The following is a 19,457-nucleotide window of genomic DNA, read 5'->3' as shown; positions in this document are numbered from 1 at the left end:
GCCCCGACTCCAGCAGGCGCAACGTTTCCAACGCACAACGTGGCGGAGGCCAGGCTGGCAGCTGCAGCCCATTCTGGGGGTGTTTCTGTCATCGTGGGGATGCTGCTGAGTTTGGGACACGCGGGCAGCCCCACGGCTGCTGCCGGCTGTGGGTGGGCCGGGGCCCAGGCTTTCCTCCTGCATTTGGGCAGTGCCTCAGGTCTGCTGCCACTGCTCATAAACGTGACATCCGCCCTATATTTACTTGGTCCAGTTGTCTAAAGAATTAGCCTGCTGGTCTCTTCCCAGATCCAGTGTGTTCTGCTAATTCTCCCACTGCAAAGTGACGTCTTTGATGCCCATACAATTCAAAAGTCTTTCCCAGACTGGGCAGTCCTAAGCAGGGCTAGACATCAGAGCAGCTCTCAGGGCCCTCAGACTCTACCCTGCAGCCAACCTCAGCTCTGGAACCAACCCCTGCCTGGCTTTCATCCATACTGCACGGAATCATAAGTGAAATCAAAACCTGTGCTTCTGCTGCAGCCCCCTGCCAGTGTTCACGTTCCTCATGCAGGAGTGTGCAGTAGGAGGAACAGGATCTCTACGCCCCGTATCCCCGTGTTCCCCTCTACATCCCCATGCCCTCCTTATGTTCCCTTGTGAGAGAAAAGCTCAGAATGCATAATTTTCGATCATAGATCTCAGTGAAGCAGCAAAGGTTTTTTGTTCATGGTTGCAATAGTGGGCACGCTCCCCTTGTGGCAAAGGAGAAAACACGCACTTGATCAGTGAACCACTTCTCCTTACACACCTTTCTTCTCGTGGCAGGTAATTACTCTCCTGTTCCCCTACTGGCCAAGTACCCCAGACTCACAGCCTATGTGACACATCTGTTAATCCATTTTTCCATATGAGGTTTATCCTCTGTGGTTTTTAAGATCATTTTGTATGTTTCTATGGATACAGGAGGGCAATCTTTCTTGAAGTTCTCATACCTGTCTCATGCCAGGCTTTTCTGTACTTTGTTTCCTCTGTACTTTCGTCCGGTTTCTCACTACTAACAAAAGCCATGTTTAAGAAAGAAGAAACATCTAAAGGTTACTAAGACCCAGTTCCTGATTTGTGATACCTGTTCTGCTTTGCTAACAAGCATAAATATAATTACACACATTTAGAGAGGAGGTGCACACCTAACTAAGCAAGCTCCTGAAGACTGGGGTCAAAAGTTGAGGAGTGATGAAGGCTATCAGCCTTCCTCCCTTGACCCTCCAGACAGCCACCAAAAATACCCTCAAGTGTGATTGTGAATGCTCTGAGGGGGAGGGTCTGAGGTTCGATTCCAAGAAAACATTAACGAGTACAAGAAAATATTTAGCATACGAATGAAACCGTGGGGAAAGACATGAGTATGTATGAGCGTAGCCAACAAATGCAATCTGCACATGGGCCAAGGTGTTTGCATATTAGGTAGAGTTATCCCCTATGTGCCCCGCACTACAATAAAGGAATACCTGCACAACACAACGCGCTGGCGCGTCAGGTCAACCTACCGACATCCTCGGCATCGGCGACACCATGCCACGTCCGAATCACAGTGCCGGCACCACCCATGACACAGTGACCCCAACACTTGGCAGGATGGTAGCGTTTAAGGTGAGACAGTACCATCACAAAGCACAGTGTCAGCACGATCCTGACCCTGTGACACCACCCACAGCACAGTGACACGAAGACATTATCACAGCATACAACGACGCCACCCCGTGACACAGTGACACCATCTCGACAGTGATTAGGCTCCTCCTATCATGCATACCTGGTATAAAAGAGCTTCAGCCTAGATACATCACTTGTGCTTTATATGAAAACATTTTCCCAGGCAGTACATACCTATTCACTGCTTCCCCCAAAATGATTAATATAGAGCTCCTTGCACGTGCTCAGTCTTTTCGTGGTGGATGAAGTCAGTGCTCTCTCTCACTGTGGTTGCTGGTTTAACCCGATCTTCACACACATTCAGTTATCTCCTTGCCTTGACTGCGCAATATTTGCTTCCACAAAATAAGCTCACTCAAGCAGAACTTCCTTATCTGCCAGGCATAAGGAGTTCAGTATTTCATTGTTAGCTCCTTGGTACCAGGGCACAGGTTCTTCCTGTTTTATAAACAAGCTACAAGGCTATTTATCGATGAACATTACCAAGCTAATAATATCACTATAACTTGTATCAATATGAATATATGCTGAGTGCACCATGGAGGTGCTGTGCGGTACTGCAGGTGAGAAGTGGTTGTAAAAGGGTATTCTGGTGTTCCTGTGCCATGTGGTTGTGTGGTTGTGCTGACGTGCTGTGGCTGTACCATGGAGTTGCTGTGCAGGGCTACTGGGACATGTGGGCTGCATCATGGCACTGTGAGGTGGCACCAGCACTATGTTCCCTAGGGGTCGGTGCTGGGACCTGTCCTCTTCGATATCTTTGCTAGTGACCTGGATGAGGGCATTGAATGCACCCTCAGAAAGTTTGCGGATAACACCATGTTGGCTGGAAGTGTGGATCTACCTGGAGTACTACCTGGGGTAGTGAGGCCCTACAGAGGGATCTGGACAGGCTGGAGAGCTGGGCTGAAGCCGACGGGATGAGTTTCAACAAGGCCAAATGCCGGGTCCTGCACTTTGGCTACAACAAACCGAGGCAATGCTACAGGCTTGGGGCGGCATGGCTGGAGGACTGAGCAGAGGAAATGGACCTGGGGGGTATTGACTGATGCTCGGCTGAACGTGGGCCAGCACTGTGCCCGGGTGTCCAAGAAGGCCAATGGCAGCCTGGCTCGCATCAGGAACGGTGCTGCCAGCAGGAACAGGGAAGTGATCATCCCCTTGTACTCAGCTCTGGTGAAGCAGCACCTCGAGTACAGTGTCCAGTTTGGGGCCCCTCACTGCAAGAAAGACATTGTTCAAAGCAGGTTCAAAGAAGGGCAACAAAGCTGGTGAGGGGCCTGGAGCACAAGGCTGATGAGCAGCAGCTGAAGGAGCTGGCATTGTTCAGTCTGGAGAAGAGGAGGCTCAGGGGGGACCCTATTGCTCTCTATAACTACCTGAAGGGAGGTTGCAGTGAGCTGGAGATCAGCCTCTTCTCTCATGTAACTGGTGATAGAACTAGAGGGAATGGCTTCAAGTTGCACCAGGGGAGATTTAGGCTGGATGTTGGGAAATGCTACTTTTCTGAAAGAGTGGTCAGGCAGTGGAATGGGCTGCCCAGGGAGGTGGTGGAGTCACCATCCCTGGAGGTGTTCAAGGAACGTTTGGATTTTGTGATGAGGGACGTGGTTTAGTGAGTGCTGTTGGTGGTGGGTGGATGTTTGACTGGATGACTTTGAAAGTCTTTTCCAACCATGGCAATTCTGTAATTCTGTGATTTTGTGATTCTGTGATGGGGCACTGATGCAGGAGTGCTTCAGGCATGAGGCAATGGTGCTGCAGATGTAGATAGAGGGGCTGAAGGAGGAGAAGCACTGCATCCATCAGCCGGGGCTGTCATGGGCTCTGTGGTTGAGCAGCGGTGCCATGCGGTGCTGCAGGAGCTTTGGAGGGCTGTGGAGCTGCGCCTGCAGAGTGGGGACTATGTGGCACCTGGTGGTGCACAGCCGTTCAAGGAGGACTTCAAGTGTGAGGCAGCAGCCATGCAGGAGCTGATCACACAGCTGCAGGAGGAGAGCACGGAGGTGGGCCCCTTGGTTAGCTCCGCTCTGAACATTCTGAGCATTTTTGCAATGTTCCTGCCTGGTCTGGCAGTCAAGCTTTTCAACAAACTGCAGCGTGTGACATAGCCTGTCCCCCAGCAGCTGTCCCTGCAGTAAATGCTGTTGGTGTGGTACTGCCTGTCTGTGCACTGTTTTTGTAGCAATCAGTACCTGCTGCTCTTTCCCTTGTAGCAGCCAGATTTTCTGACAGGCCAAGCAAGACAGACAGCTTCTTGATGTTGTCTTTGTTTGCAGCAGCTATTCCAAATACCCATCGATTTCCCTTGGGATCCTTAAAATTCCTTCTTCTGAGGCAATTGACACCAAGTATACATGGAGCCCTCGGGCCAGTCACAATCAGGTGCTTTTGCCAGTCCTTACAAGTGAGGCTTATTTCAGCCTCCAACACAGGCCATTTTTGGGAACCCCCCATCACCCCAGAAATACAAATTGGTTTTGTGCCTTGATTTCAGGACATCACAGTGCACTGTGTGCCAGTGTCCACCACTGCCTCATGTTTCTGTTGTTCTGATGTGCCACACTATCGAATCCACACAGTCCAATATATTCTGTTGCCCCTTTCCCCTCCTGGCTGGGGGCATGGCCCTTCTACTGGTTAACTCTATAGTTCTTCCTTCATCACAATCATGGTCCTAAGAGTTTTTGCCATATCCTGCAGCAACAGGAGCAATCACCATTTTGGAGGAGATAACCTTGGTGGATGATCTGTCTTGTAATTCTCTTATCCATGCTCATAGTGCCATGACACATCATGAGGGCTGTGTGGTGGTGGCACCAGCACACTGTAGCTCCCCCATGGGCCTGTGTGGCTGTGCCAGGAAGGTGTGTGGTGATGCTGGCACGTTGCACACGTACCATGGACTTGCTTTGTGTTGGTCCCAGCACACCGTGTCTGCATTGAGCTGCTCGGTGGTGGTGCTGCTGCATTGTGGCTGCACCGCGGCACCGTGTGGCGGCAGCAACCCCACTCCCTATCCCACAGCAGTGCAAGGCACTGATGAACGAGGGTTTCAAATGCATGGAAATGGCAATGCAGCAGATGATGGAGCAGATGCAGAAGGAGAAGAGGGAAACGGAGATCTCCTCATGGCGCCGCACGGGTGTGAACTTCCTGAGTAATCTGCTCGCATCTCTTCAGCTCGTGCTGTCAGACTGACAGTGAAGAGGTCAGCGATGAGGACAGCGATGAGGACAGCGATGAGGACAGCCATGTGTAGCCCTGTGCCCTGCCAGCTGTCCATGCAATAAATTCTGTGATGCTTTCCAGGTGTTGTCATTTTAAGACAGCACTGGGCCGTGTTTGGGTAAAACAAAGGAAGCAGCAGCAGGAAATGCATCCATAGCAGCTGGGTGTGCTTTCCCTTTCGGTTCTGGCAGCTGCATGGCCAAGCAGGCTCTGGTGCCCCTGACGCCGGCCCCCCTCTGCCTGGTTTGCTACAGCAGCATGCTGTCTGTCAACCCCCCCCCACACAAACACAGTGCTGATGTGCAGTGCTGTACCACCAGCCCTTCGGTGGACGCGTCCATCGCCGGGCTGCACCATAGAGGAAGTCCTTCAGTCTGGATAACAGGATGGGTGTTGCCTCCAACCGGTTGCGATATGCTGTGCCTGTGCCAGCTGCCCCTACAAGAATGCAGGCCACAGCTGAGGCATTGTGATTTCGGGGAAGCGAGGGGTGTTTACAGGAAGGGAAAACCAACAGCAGGGGGAGGGCTGGGTTTGCTTTCTCTTTCCGTTTGAGCACTGCAAAGCCGCACACAGCAGCACAACCATGGATGCTGCGGTGCTCCCGATGCCGGCCCCGCTGTGCCTGGTGAACAACAAGAATGGCGAGCTGTCCCTGGACCCCACAGCGCTGGCAGTGCTGCAGGAGGTGGCCCAGCCCCTGGTGGTGGTGGCCATCGCCGGGCCCTACCGCACCGGGAAGTCCTTCCTGATGAACCGGCTGGCACAGAAGCGCACTGGTGAGTTGGGGGCAGAACCCCATGCATTCGTTCACTGCGGGGCGTTTCGGGGTATGCTGGGGATTCCTGACGGCTCGCCGCCTGCAGGCTTCCCGCTGGGCCCCACGGTGCAGGCAGAGACCAAGGGCATCTGGATGTGGTGCCTGCCTCACCCACAGCGGCCCGGAGTGATGCTGGTGCTGCTGGACACCGAGGGGCTGGGAGACCCCACCAAGGTGGGTGCTGGGGGGAAGGCTGGCCCCACATCTCTCCCCGGAGTCCAGAACACCCCTAACCCAGCTGTGGGCACAGGGTGACAGCCAAAACGACGCCTGGATCTTCACACTGGCGCTGCTGTTGTCCAGCACCCTGGTGTACAACAGCATAGGCACCATCGACCAGAAGGCACTGGAGTACCTCGAGTATCCTGCAGGGAGCTGAGTGGATGCGGGAGGCTGGGGTGAAAGTTGGGGACTTGGGGCTACGGGGGACTTGGACAACGCGGGACACGGGCTGTAGCTGTGGGACTGGGGCAATGGGAGATAGGGCTAGGGTGGGGGATTTGGGGTGAAACTGCCTGTTTGAGGCTACAGGAAACCTGGGGAAAACCTGTGTGACGTGGGCAGCGTGGGACTTGTGGCAAGACTGGGGGATGTTGGCAAAGTCAGACTGGGATTTGGGGAAAAACCGGGGGAACTCGGCAAGGGGGCAGAGGACTTAAGGGGAAACTGAGGGATTTAAGGGTGATTCAGGCTCTAAGAGGGAGTGCAATACTCAGGCCGTAGATGGGCACCGTGGGGCAGGACACAACGTACAGAGGAGGACAGAAATATTTGGGGGGTACACAAGATTCTGGAGGGGACACAGAATTTGGGGAGCGTTGTGCTCCTGAGCGGGGCAGGCTGGTGACACAGCTGTCAGAGCTGATCCAGGTGCGCGACAGGGACAAGGATGGCAACAACGGTGCTGAAAGAGAAGATGAGGCCGAGGACCACGAGTTCATGCGCTTCTTCCCCAGCTTTGTGTGGGTGGTGCGGGACTTCACACTGGAGCTGCGTGTGGACGAGCGGCCCATCAGCGAGGACGAGTACCTGCAGCAGGTGCTGGAACTCAAGCACGGTGAGTGCTGGCCCCCTTGGGGTCATTAGGGAGGCCCTAACGAGCGGCTGCGCCAGCACCAACAGCTGCCTGCCTGCCACAGGGTACGGCCGCAAGGTGCAGCAGTACAATGCGACGCGGCAGTGCCTCCACAACTATTTCCCCACGCGGAAGTGCTTCGTGCTGCCTTCGCCACTGGGCACAGAGGAGCACAGGCGCATGGAGGAGCTGCCCGAGGCCGCCTTGGCCCCACGCTTCCTCCAACAGGCAGCCAAGTTCTGCGACTATGTGCTGAGCTCCTCCAGGCTCAAGACGCTGCCTGACGGCAGAGCACTGACAGGGCGAGGTAAGGAGGGGGTGGGAGCGGGGAGAGCTGGGGGCATGGTGACACAAAGGACAACAGGGTGACGGCGAGGCAGGACAACAGGGTGACAGCGTGCTGACTGCAGGCTGATGATAATGATGCCATCGTAAGGGACGACAGGAGGTCCATGGGAGGACAGTGATGATGGCAAATCGGATGATGGGGGGACAACAGCAAAAGCAACGGGACAACTGGGATGAAGGCAAGGGTGCCATGGGACAACAGGCTGAAAACGAGGTGACACAGGACAACAGGGGGACAATGACAACGGCAACATGAGACAATGGAGTGAAAACACTGGGGACAGCAGAGTGATGACAAGAGGACAAAAGGGATACAATGGCAACACAGTGCGACACAAGTCAATGACTGGGCGATGACAGGGTGACAATGGGGCAAAAAACACGGGGAAGACAGGGGACAACAGCAACACACAGCAGCAAGGTGCCAACAATGAGGAAGGTGTCCCTGTGCCATTCCCCACAGCCCTGAGCACGCTGCTGAGCAGCTACGTGGAGGCCATCAACAGCGGGCGTCTGCCCTGCCTGCAGGGAGCAGCAGCAGCCATGATAGCCAACGAGAACGCAGCTGCGGTGGCGGCAGCGCTGGAGGCCTATGCCGGGGGCATGCGGGGGCTGTCACTGCCCACAGAGCCCGCACGGCTCTCGGCCGCGCATGGGGAGCACCTGCACGAGGCGCTCGTCATCTTCCAACAGCGCAGCTTCCGGGATCGCGACCAGGAGCACCAGCGGCGCCTCATGGTGCGTGGCCACCCCCCTTGTGCCACAGCGCCGTCCCTGTCCTCGCCACCCTGCTCCTATTCCTACCAGGCTGCCCTTGTCTTCACGACCTTGTCCCCATCCCCTCAAGGCGCTCCATCTCCATTACCTTATCCTCACGTCCCCCCAACACTGCCTCCGTACCTGTGCTCCCACCTGCACTCTCCCCGTTGACACCGTGACCCTGCCCCCATCCTGTCCCTCAGGAACAGATCAGCACGGAGTACAGCCGCCTGCAGGAGGAGAACAATGCAGCATCACGGCAGCTCTGCAAGGCGCTGCTGGCTGAGCTGGCTGGGGCTCTGGATACCAGCCTGTCCCGTGGGGCCTACGCACAGCCCGGTGGCTACCGCGCCTACGAGGCCGAGCGGCAGCGGCTGCTGGAGGCCTACCGGCAAGCAAAGGGCAAGGGCCCCAAGGTGAGGGCAGCTCTAGGCAGGGGATCGGGAACAAGGATTTGAGGCCGTGCCTCAATCGTGTGGGGATGCACAGGCCGAGGAGGTGCTGGATGAGTTCCTGGCGGAGCGCCGGGCAGAAGCGGAGGCAGTGCTGAAGGCAGACAAGGCACTGAGCGAGGCCGAGAAGCAGCTGGAGGGTGAGTGGCGCATCCCAGTGCAGTCCCTTCTCTCCTTCCCCCCTCACCCATCCCCGGGTCCTCCAGGAACAACGGATGCATTGCGTTATTCCTTGGGGACATCTCACAGCGTTCCCTTGTTCCGTGGGCCGTGTCCCCCAAGGACAGCGCATGGCATCCCCATGCATTTAGGGAATCCTTATAACCCTTCACAGGCATCTCATGATGGCCCCAGCACACGAGGACTCCCCTTCTCCCCGGGGACATCTCCCAGAGTACACACATCTCTTGGGGCATCCCGGTGCACCCAGGAGACACCTCAAATTGCCCCTTTTTCCTCCCTCGACTAACCCTCACCCCATCCCCACATCCCCACACTCTCTCCCCAGCCCCTCCATCCCCTCCCCACATGCCCTTGCACTGTGGCTTTGGCCCATCTCCCCGTGCCACGGGGACCCCCACTCGGTTCCCTGACCAGAAGCACCAGGCTCAGCTCCTGTTTACTCCTCACCCCGTCCCTTTGTTCCCAGACCAGAAGCAGCAGACGCAGCTCCTGGAGCAGCAGCAGAAGGCGACTGCGGAGCGCGAACGGCAGCTGGAGGCGCTGCTGGCGGACGAGCGCAGCAGCTACGAGCAGAACCTGCGAGCCCTCGAGGCCAAGTTGCAGGCGGAGGCGGAGAGCGCGCAGCGGGAGCTGGACCGGGCGCTGGAAGCGAAGCTACGGGAGCACAGCGAGCTGCTGCAGCACGGCTTCAGCGAGCGGGCGGCGCTGATCGAGCGAGAGATGGAGGCGCTGCGGCTGGAGATCAACAGCAACAAGAAGCACGAGCTGACGGCCAGCATCTTCAACACCGTGCGCACCGCTTGCGAGTTCGCCATTGCGCTGATACAGAGCAAGTCCCGGAGCACAGCCGTGTAGGCGACTGCACGCCACAAAGCCTCCGCCCGCCCCGCTCTGGCGGCCCAATAAAGCGCTCCTCCCGCCTCCCACCCCCGCTCCCCGCGTCCCTGTCTCGCGGCGCTTCCGGCGCGGTGACGTCATAACCCGTGCGACCAGAACCGACTGCGCCCCCTTGCGACGGCACCGCGGCGCGGCACTGGGAGGGACGGAAGAAGGGAATGAACGAAACCTCGCGGCAGCGGATTGGGTGGCACGATCTCGCGAGAGCGTGGGCCTTGCGGCTCCTCCCCGGCGGCGCTGGTGCTGGTGGCGCTCACTTCCGGTTGTCCCGCGCGTGTGGGCGGCAGTGAGGGCAGGGGCGGATCGGAGCGCCGCTGGGCTAAAGGCGACTTGAAGAGCGATTTGGTTTGGGGGCCGAGGCCCAGGTAGCCAGGTCTGGGGCTTGAAACCAGCACCAGCAGGTAAGCCCTGAGATAGAGCCCCGAGCCAAGCCCGAAGCCATATCCGGTGACTGTTGTGTCGTTTAAACAGCGCGAGTCAACGGGGCAGAGGTAACTTCCGTAACAAGGCATGCATTGGATGCACACCAAAGCGGCACGCATCAAGCCTTCAAGCCCTTCCTGTCTCCCAGTCGCTGGGGAAAGCTGGATTCTCTGAAAACTCTTCAGCTTTCGTCTCCCCGCTCTAACCTGAGCTGCAGTCCAGTTTATGCCTGTAATACAGCGCAACGTGGCACAAGGCAGCAGAGCAGCGCCATCGCAGGCCACGGCGAGCGTTTGGAACAGCAGAAATACCATATATTCTAGTGGCATCTGTTAGAAACATGGGTCTTGAATTATGTGGTCTGTTCTCACTTGCAAAACTGCAAATATGTTTCCCTGTACTTTAACTATCAGATCACAATATAGATATTCTTTTGCAAGTCTCAGAGGAATCATCCAGAATAGGTCTGGGTGTTAATGGGATTAGATCTGCACATAGGAATTTCCTAGGATCTACAGGCTCATGGCAGAGAAGGCATCAGCACCCATGAGAAACACAAAGCTTTCAGCATCCTGAAGAGCAGTGCCAGGAAACAAACCCTGTCCCAAACACAGAAGTGTCCTGCTAGCTTCTCCTCCAGGCCTTACCTTTGCTGCTCAGCGCAGCAGGTGCCTTTGCCTTGCGGCCATCCCAGAAGAAACGCAGGGCAGCAATGAGCCGGTGCAGGAAGCACAGCATGTCACAGAATCACAGAATCACAAGGTTGGAAACGACCTGCAAGATCATCCAGTCCAACCACCCTCCCATTCCTATTAGTACCACAAGCACTAAACCATCTCTCGTAGCTCCTCATCCAGGCGCCTCTTGAACACTACCAGGGACGGTGACTCCACCACTTCCCTGGGCAGCCATTCCAGTGCCTGACCACACTTTGAGAGAAAAAGTTTCTCCTAATATCCAACCTAAACCTCCTCTGGTATAACTTCTGGACGTTTCCTCGGGTCCTACTATTTGCCTGGGAGAAGAGGCCAGACCCTTTTGCACCACAACCTCCCTTCTGGAAGTTGTACAGTGCAGTGAGGTCTCCCCTGAGCCTCCTCTTCTCCAGACTGAACAATCCCAGCTCCCTCAGCCGCTCCTCATAAGGTTTGTGCTCCGGACCCCTAACCTGTTTCGTTGCCCTTCTCTGGACACGTTCCAGGGCCTCAATGTCTTTCCTGTAGTGAGGGGCCCAAAACTGAACGCAATGCTCGAGGTGCGGCCTCACCAGTGCTGAGTAGAGGGGGACGATCTCCTCTCTGCTCCTATTGGCCACATCATTTCTAATGCAGGCCAGGATGCCGTTGGCCCTCTTGGCCACCTGGGCACACTGTCGGCTCACGTTCAGCTGAGCATAAACCAGCACCCCCAGGTCCCTTTCCTCTTCACAATCATCCAACCACTCATCCCCAAGCCTGTAACGCTGCATGGGGTTGTTGTGGCCAAAGTGCAGAACCCGACACTTGGCCTTGTTAAAGGTCAACCCCATCCCATTCACCTCAGCCCAGCGATCCAGCTTATCTAGATCCCTCTGCAGGGCCTCCCTGCCCTCAGGCAGATCGACACCACATCCCAACTTGGTGTCATCTGCAAACTTACTCAGGGTGCACTCAATCCCTTCATCTATGTCATCAATGAAGATATTAAACAGGTTGGGCCCCAGTACCGACCCCTGGGGGACACCACTTGTAACAGGTTTCCAGCTAGACTTCACTCCATTGACCACCACCCGTTGAGCACGGCTCTCCAGCCAGTTCCTTATCCAACGGAGGGTAAAACTGTCCAAGCCACGGCAGCCAGTTTCCGCAGAAGGATACTGTGAGAGACCGTGTCAAAGGTTTTGCTGAAGTCTAGGTAGACTACACCAACTGCCTTTCCCTCATCTACCAGTCTGGTTACCCAGTCTTAGAAGGAGATGAGGTTGGTCAAACACGACCTGCCTTTCATGAACCCATGCTGGCCGGGCCTGATCCCGTGGACGTTGCGCACGAGCCGTGTGATCTCTCCCAGGAGGATTTGTTCCATGACCTTCCCTGGTACTGATGTCAGGCTGACAGGCCTGTGGTTCCCCGGATCCTCCTTACGGCCCTTCTTGTAGATGGGCGTCACATCAGCAAGCCTCCAATCCTCTGGAACCTCTCCAGCCAACCAGGAGCGCTGGTAGATAGCTGAGAGCGGCTTAGCAATCACCCCCGCCAACCCCTCAGCACCCTAGGATGAAGCCCATCCGGTCCCATTGACTTGTGACTGTCCAGATGGAGGAGGAGGTCTCTAACTGTCTCCACCTCGATCTCCGGGGAGACATGCTGCGTGTCAGCCCCGATATCCAGATCAGGGCACAAAGTGCCCTGAAGACAGCTAGTCTGACTATTAAAGGCAGATGTAAAGAAGGCGTTGAGGACCTCAGCCTTCTCCTTGTCATCTGTGGTCACATTCCCCGCCGCGTCAAATAAAGGATAGAGATTATCCTTGGTTTTTCTCTTGCCATTGATATATTTGTAAAAGGATTTCTTATTCTGCTTTACTGCAGTGGCCAATCTAAGTTCAAGATGGGCTTTCGCCTTCCGGACTTCCTCCCTGCATACCTTAGCAACTTCCTTGTAATCTCCCCTAGTAGCCTCTCCCTTCTTCCAGAGGACAAAGACTGTCTTTTTCTTCCTGAGTCTTGACAGTAATTCCCGGCTCATCCACAGCGGTCTTCTCCCCCTACGGCTCGCCTTACGGTATTCAGGCACAGCCTGTTTCTGCGCCTTTAAGATTTCCACCTTGAGGAGCGTCCAGGCGTCCTGGAGCCCTTTACCCTTAAGGAGCGACTCCCAAGGGACCCGTGCTACAAGCGTCCTGAGCAGGTCAGAGTCCGCCCTCTTGAAGTTCAAGATAGCATGTGCTCTGGTGGGCACAACACAGTCAAGGGCTAGGGCAACAATGAGAGTTCAGCCATCAGGGCAGCTGTGAAGGTGCTTCTTAGTTCTGGTGGCCACGTGGGCCAGGCAGAAGCTTCCTGTTCTCAGTCCTGCTGAAAGCACATGCACCCGTTTGCAAAAAGCACCTCTGGTTTCCAGCGCCGGGATGGAGCCCAGCGCTGATGGCACCTAGCTGCTTCCACCTCTGTAAAACCCCTGGCCCTGCAGTAACAAGCTGGTGTGACAGGGGAGGATGGATACCACGTGCTCTGCCTCTGAAGGTGGGCTGCTCGTTAACGCAGAGAGGCTGGTGAGGAAAGGGCTTCCTGCAATAATGATAATATCCCCACCTTCCTTAGCTGCAGGCCATCAGCCTGAGCCAAGGCCAGAAGAGCGGTCCTCACCCAGGCAGTGAATGCCAAAACCAGCAGGCAAACTGAGCATGCCACAGCCACACTTGAGAGATTTCAGCACGATATTTGACTCACACCCAAGGCTGCTCCCAGGAATTGCTTTCCCCTGCAGTCACTGCACGGGACGCGGGTAAGTTCCCTGGCTAGCACCCTCAAATCTCTTTGCTCCTTCCAACAGGCTCCTATATTTAGGTATCAGTTGTTCACCTGCTGCAAGCAACTCAGCCAATAGGGCGAGAGCTCCCACCTCAAGGGTAGCAGATAATTGCAGGTCTCAGCATTCACACAGGAAGGCAGCTGGCAATTCTTGTACTATGCAAGAGCTCCTGGACAGCTGACAGGTCTTCCAGTGCTTTCTGCTCCACGATCTTCCCAGGCACAGAGCTGAGGCTTGCCAGCCTGCAGTTCCCAAGTCCTCCTTCCTGCCTTTCTTACAAATGGCAGCTATGTTTGCCTTTTTCCAGTCTCTGGGGACATCTGACAGCCAGGCTGCTCAGCAACTGCATCAGCCAGCTCACTCCGTACAAACAGCAGCAGGGGCTGGGCCCTGCATGGCCAGCACAGTGAGGCTGCTGTGCAGTGGTGCAGGCACACTCTGGCTGTACCGTGGTGTTGTGTGATTGCGTGGTGGTACAGGTGCATTTTGGCTGCAGCACTGGAGGTTCAGTGTTGTGGTGCTGGCACACTGTGTCTGTACCATAGAGGTACTGTGCTGTGCTGTCGGGGCGTTGTGGATGCACCTTGGCATTGTGAGGCAGTAGCAGCACAGCTCCATGTCCCACAGGACATGAGGCACTGGTGCTGGACTGCTTCAGACATGAGGCAATGGTACTGCAGCTGTAGATGAAGTGGCTGCAGGAGGAGAAGCGCTGCATCCAGCAGCCATGGGTGGTGTCATGGGCACCGTGGTTGTGCTGTCCCTGCCCTTAGTGGCCAGCTAGGCGTCAGGCACTGTCAGCAAAGTGCTGCAGCATGCTGGAGCTCTTATCCCCACCAGCAGTCCCTGCAGTGAATCCACTGATATGGTACAGGTCATGTGACTTCAGTGAATTAAGCAGTATTCCGGGAATTAATATTCCAGGAAAGGAAGAGAAAAAAGGGAAAATCAAAGAATAACAGGATGTGGAGGGTGGGGAGGAGCGGGACCTGGCTTCACTATATATTGCAGTTTCCAGTCTGTGATCACAGCAGGCAGCAGCACAACCATGGACGCTCCGATGCTCCCAATGCCGGCTCCCCTCTGCCTGGTGACCAACAAGGACAGCGTGCTGTCCCTCGACCGCACGGCGCTGGCAGTGCTGCGCAGTGTCACCCAGCCCCTGGTGGTGGTGGCCATCGCCGGGCTGTACCGCACTGGGAAGTCCTTCCTGATGAATCAGCTGGCACAGAAACGCACTGGTGAGCAGAGGGGGAAACCCCATGCGTTTGCAGGGGCATCTTGTGGGATTTCTGACAGCTCACTGCCCACAGGCTTCCCGCTGGGCCCCACGGTGCATGCGGAGACCAAGGGCATCTGGATGTGGTGCCTGCCCCACCCGCGCCGGCAGGGAGTGACCTTGGTGCTGCTGGACACGGAGGGGTTGGGAGACCCCAAAAAGGTGAGTGCAGGGGTGATGGGATCCCAAAAACTCCGTGGAAGTGGAGCCCCAGTAACTTGGATATATGTGCAGGATGACGATGACAGCGACGCCTGGATCTTCACGCTGGCGGTGCTGCTCTCCAGCACCCTGGTGTACAACAGCATTGGCACCATTGACCAGCGGGCACTCGAGCAGCTGCAGTACGAGGATGGCCGGGAGGGAGGTGACGGTGTGACAAAGGCTCTGCAGTGACAACGCTGACGGGGTGACGTGGGTCCCACAGGCTGGTAACAGAGCTGACGGAGCACATCCGCGTGCAGGAGGAGAACGACAACCCAACATCCAACTTTGTCCGCGTCTTCCCGTGCTTCGTCTGGACCGTGCGTGACTTCACACTGCAGCTGCGGACTGGTGAAAAGGTCCTGAGTGAGGATGAGTACCTGGAGGACATGCTGCGACTGCAGACCGGTATGGCCACCAGCGTGTGTCCCCGGGCGTCACGGTGCGTATCCGCAGTCGGTGGCTCTGTGCTAAGAGTGGCAATGCAGGGGACGGGAAGAAGGCCAAGGAGCGCAATGAGCTGCGGCGCTGCCTGCGCAACTTCTTTCCCCGCCGCAAGCTGTTCACGATGGAGCGGCCGGCAGCTGACGCGGATCTGCAGCGGTTGGAGGAGCTGCGGGAGGACGAGCTGCAGCCAGGCTTCCGCAAGCAGGTGGACGCCTTCTGCCGGTACATCTGGGAGGAGGCGCCGGTGAAGGTGTTGCCGGGTGGGCACCAGGTGACGGGCAGCGGTGAGTGGCAGCAGCGTGAGAACGGGTGGCGTGCGGGGGACGCGTGCTGGTGACGGGGACACGTGTGTGGCGGTGACGCATGCGGGGGGCCGTCACCTCTCACAGCGCTGGCAGGCCTGGCGGAGAAATACGTGGCGGCCATCACCAGCGGCGCGGTGCCCTGCGTGGAGAGCGCAGTGACAGCGCTGGCACGGGCTGAGAACAGTGCAGCAGTGGAGGCGGCGGTGGCCGAGTACCAGCGGGGCATGGAGCAGGGCCTGGTGCTGCCCACGGCCTCACGCAGTGCTCTGGTGGCCGTGCATCGGGACTGCGAGCAACGTGCCATCGCCCTCTTCCTGTCCCGTGCCTTTGCCGACCATGAACGCCAGTACCATGCGGAGCTGGTGGTGAGTTGCTGTCACACCGTGGGGTTTTGGAGGCACGGCCGTGCACTTGAGCACTGATCTGTGGCGCAGTGCAAGCTGGAGGCGGCCAAGGACGAGTTCTGCCGGCGCAACGAGGAGGCGTCGGAGCAGCGGTGCCATGCGGTGCTGCAGGAGCTTTGGAGGGATGTGGAGCTGCGCCTGCAGAATGGGGACTACGTGGCACCTGGTGGTGCACAGCTGTTCAAGGAGGACCTGAACCGTGTGCTGGAGGAGTACAAGCAACGGCCCGACAAGGGTGTCAGGGTGAGTGGGGTGTGGGGGAGGGCGGTGGGGTGGCACCAGGTGTGATGGAACTGTGCTGCATGGTTGTGCGGTCAGGCGGAGGCGGTGCTGGAGGTGTTCCTGCGGGAGCGTGAGGGGCTGGCACAGATGTTGAAGGCCACTGAGGTGCAGCTGGAGCTGGTGGAGCGGCAGCGGGAGGCAGCAGCGGCCGAGGCAGAGGCGGCCCGGAAGGCGGCAGAGGCACGGCTGGAGGAGCAGCGGCGCACCATGGAGGAGCACAAAGGTCAGCTGGAGCAACAGTTGAAGGAGCAGCAGCGTGCGTGGCTGGAAGAGCAGCAGCGCGTGTTGGAGCACCACAAGAAGGTGAGCGCTGTGATGGTGCTGCGAGCGTACCACCGATGTGTTCTGTGCTCGTAGCAGCACACTGGGCTGTGCTGTGGCATTGTATGCTGCTACTGACACTGTTCCCTGTCCACAGGAGTATGAAGCACTGGTGCGGGAGGGCTTCAAGCGTGAGGCAGCAGCCATGCAGGAGCTGATCACACAGCTGCAGAAGGAGAAGAAGAACAGGGAGCGGGACACCTGGATTAGCTCAGCTCTGAACGTTCTCAGCAACGTTTTGGCTCCATTCCTGCCTGGTGTGGCAGGAAAACTTTTGAATAAACTGCGGCGCATGTGATGTGGACCGTCCCCCAGCAGCTGTCCCTGCAATAAATCCAGTTGCACTGCCCAGGGTCTTGTCATTTCAGGGAAGCATGGGGCGTAATTCCAGGAAGGCAAAGGCAGCAGAGGCAGAGGGTGGACTATGGGGGCTGGCTGTCCTTCCATTTTAAGTTCCAGAGCGGTGGCCACCACAGGCATCACACAGAATCATAGGATCACAGAATCATGGAATCACAAAGTCTAGCCTGGCTTGGGTTGGAAGGGGTGTCAGTGACCCTCTGCTTCCAAGCTCTCAGCTGCAGGCTGGTTGCCCAAGGCCCCTCCATGGCCTTGCCCACCTCCAGGGATGGGGCACCCACAGCTTTGGGCAGCGGTGCCAGCGCCTCACAGCCCTCTGAGTGAAAAACCTCCTCCTCATAACTCACCTAAATCTGCCCTCTTTTAGTTTTAGACCTTTCTTCCCTACCCAATCGCTATCAGACCGTGTAAAAAATCACTCTCCATCCTGCTTATAAGCCCCTCAGTAATGAAAGGCCTCAGCGAGGTCACCTCAGAGCCTTCTCCTTCTCCTCCCCATTCTGAACACCCGTGCTCTCTCAGCCTGTGTTTGCAGAGGAAGAGGTGCTTCAGCCCTCTGAGTGTCTTTCTGGCCCTCCCCTGGGCCTGCTGCAAAAACTTCACATCATTCATGTGGTGGGGTTCAAGATCTTCATGAGCAGAGCAGAGAGCGACGATCCCCTCCCTGCCTGCTGACCACTCTGCTGGTGCTGCCCAAGATGCAGTTGGCCTTTCTGGGCTGCAAGCGCACACTGCTGCCTCGTGTCCAGCTTCTGTCCAGCAGGACACCCAACTCCTTACCTCAGGGCGGCACTCATGGAGTTCTCCCAGCCTGCACATCTATCTGGGATTGCCCCAACCCAAGTGCAGCACCTTGCACTGGGCCTTGCTGAACCTCCTTAGGTTCACGTGGGCTTACCTCCAAAGCCTGTCCTGGTCCCTGTGGATGGCGTCCCTTCTTCCTCTTGTGTCAACGACACCACTCAGCGTGGTGTTGTCAGCCAACTCAATCCCGCTACGACACTGACCAAGATGCTGAAGAGCAGCGGCCCCAAGAAGGTCCCCTGGGGAAACGGCTCGAGCCCAGCCTCCACCTGGACATGGAGCCACTGAGCACAACCACCTGGCTGTGAACATCCAACCAATTCTTATCCACCAAAGAGTCTACTTTCTGAACTCATCTCTCCGTTTTACAAATAGGGATGCGGTACAGGACCACGTCAAAGGCCTTGCACAGCTTCAGGTAGCTGACATCAGTCGCCCTTCCATTGTCCCTCGTCACTCCATCACAGAAGGCCACCAGGCAGGTCAGGCACCATCTGCCCTCGGCAAAGCCGTGCCGGCTGCCTGGGGTCACCTGGTCGTCACTCATGAGCCTTAGCGTGTCATCCAGGAGGATCTGCTCCACGACCTTCCCAGGCACACAGATCAGGCTTGTCAGCCTGAATTTCCCTGGGTTCTCCTTCCCCCCTTTCTTATACATGGCAGCTACGTTTGCCTTTTTCCAGTCTCCATCTCCTGACAGCCCGGACATTTCAATGATGATGGAGAGAGGTTCAGCAACTGCATCAACCAGCTCCCTCCATACAAACAGCAGCAGAGGGTGGGCAGTGATGCTGTTGTGCAGTGGTGCAGGCACACTCTGGCTGTATCATGGTGGTGTGTGACTGTGTGGTGGTACAGGTGCATTTTGGCTGCAGCACTGGAGGTACAAGTTTGTGGCGCTGGAGCACAATGGTGGTACTGTGGAGGTGTTGTGTGGTGGTACAGAGGCACTGTGGCTGCACCATGATTATTGTGTAATGGGAAAGTGGTGTTGTGCGCTGTTAGTGTCACACTGTGGCTGTCGCATGGTGCTGATGTGAGATGGTACTGGCACACTGTGGCTGTGAAGGTGGTCACCGTGATGGTGTTAGATGGCATTGCTGGCTATGTAATGTCTATTCCATAGTTTTGTGACGCTGTGTGGTGGTGGCACCAGCACACTGTAGCTCCCCCATGGGCCTGTATGGCTGTGCCAGGAAGGTGTGTGGTGATGCTGGCACGTTGCACACGTACCATGGACTTGCTTTGTGGTGGTCCCAGCACACCGTGTCTGCATTGAGCTGCTCGGTGGTGGTGCTGCTGCATTGTGGCTGCACCGCGGCACCGTGTGGCGGCAGCAACCCCACTCCCTATCCCACAGCAGTGCAAGGCACTGATAAACGAAGGTTTCAAATGCATGCAGATGGCAATGCAGCAGATGATGGAGCAGATGCAGAAGGAGAAGAGGGAAACGGAGATCTCCTCATGGCGCCGCACGGGTGTGAACTTCCTGAGTAATCTGCTCGCATCTCTTCAGCTCGTGCTGTCAGACAGTGACAGCAAAGAGGAGGTCAGCAATGAGGACAGTGATGAGGACAGCGATGAGGACAGCCATGTGTAGCCCTGTGCCCTGCCAGCTGTCCATGCAATAAATTCTGTGACGCTTTCCAGGTGTTG

General features: G+C 56.7%; 2 protein-coding genes across 3 annotated transcripts; both read left to right on the top strand.

Moving 5' to 3' along the window:
- Positions 1-5,443: 5,443 nt before the first annotated feature.
- On the top strand, positions 5,444-9,484 carry LOC128078766 (guanylate-binding protein 1-like). Its single transcript, XM_052679326.1, has 9 exons — positions 5,444-5,705; positions 5,793-5,920; positions 5,997-6,106; positions 6,586-6,803; positions 6,886-7,128; positions 7,609-7,907; positions 8,132-8,344; positions 8,418-8,520; positions 9,030-9,484. Exons 1-9 carry the CDS (start codon positions 5,513-5,515, stop codon positions 9,416-9,418), a joined length of 1,896 nt encoding a protein of 631 aa, XP_052535286.1. The 5' UTR covers positions 5,444-5,512; the 3' UTR covers positions 9,419-9,484.
- Positions 9,485-14,345: 4,861 nt separating this feature from the next.
- LOC128078767 (guanylate-binding protein 1-like) lies at positions 14,346-16,986 on the top strand. Of its 2 annotated transcripts, XM_052679329.1 has the most exons (9): positions 14,350-14,636; positions 14,709-14,836; positions 14,909-15,018; positions 15,102-15,286; positions 15,367-15,609; positions 15,715-15,995; positions 16,065-16,277; positions 16,353-16,619; positions 16,735-16,986. In XM_052679329.1, exons 1-9 carry the CDS (start codon positions 14,444-14,446, stop codon positions 16,933-16,935), a joined length of 1,821 nt encoding a protein of 606 aa, XP_052535289.1. In that variant the 5' UTR covers positions 14,350-14,443; the 3' UTR covers positions 16,936-16,986. The 2 variants fall into 2 exon arrangements, with proteins under 2 accessions (XP_052535287.1, XP_052535289.1); XM_052679327.1 differs by having other exon boundaries at positions 14,346-14,836.
- Positions 16,987-19,457: the final 2,471 nt, after the last annotated feature.

Source organism: Tympanuchus pallidicinctus, unplaced genomic scaffold (assembly GCF_026119805.1).
Source record: "Tympanuchus pallidicinctus isolate F22 unplaced genomic scaffold, pur_lepc_1.0 scaffold17, whole genome shotgun sequence".
Taxonomy (NCBI): domain Eukaryota; kingdom Metazoa; phylum Chordata; class Aves; order Galliformes; family Phasianidae; genus Tympanuchus; species Tympanuchus pallidicinctus.
The sequence above is the reverse complement of the archived record's forward strand: the minus strand, read 5'-3'. Positions and strand labels throughout refer to the sequence as shown.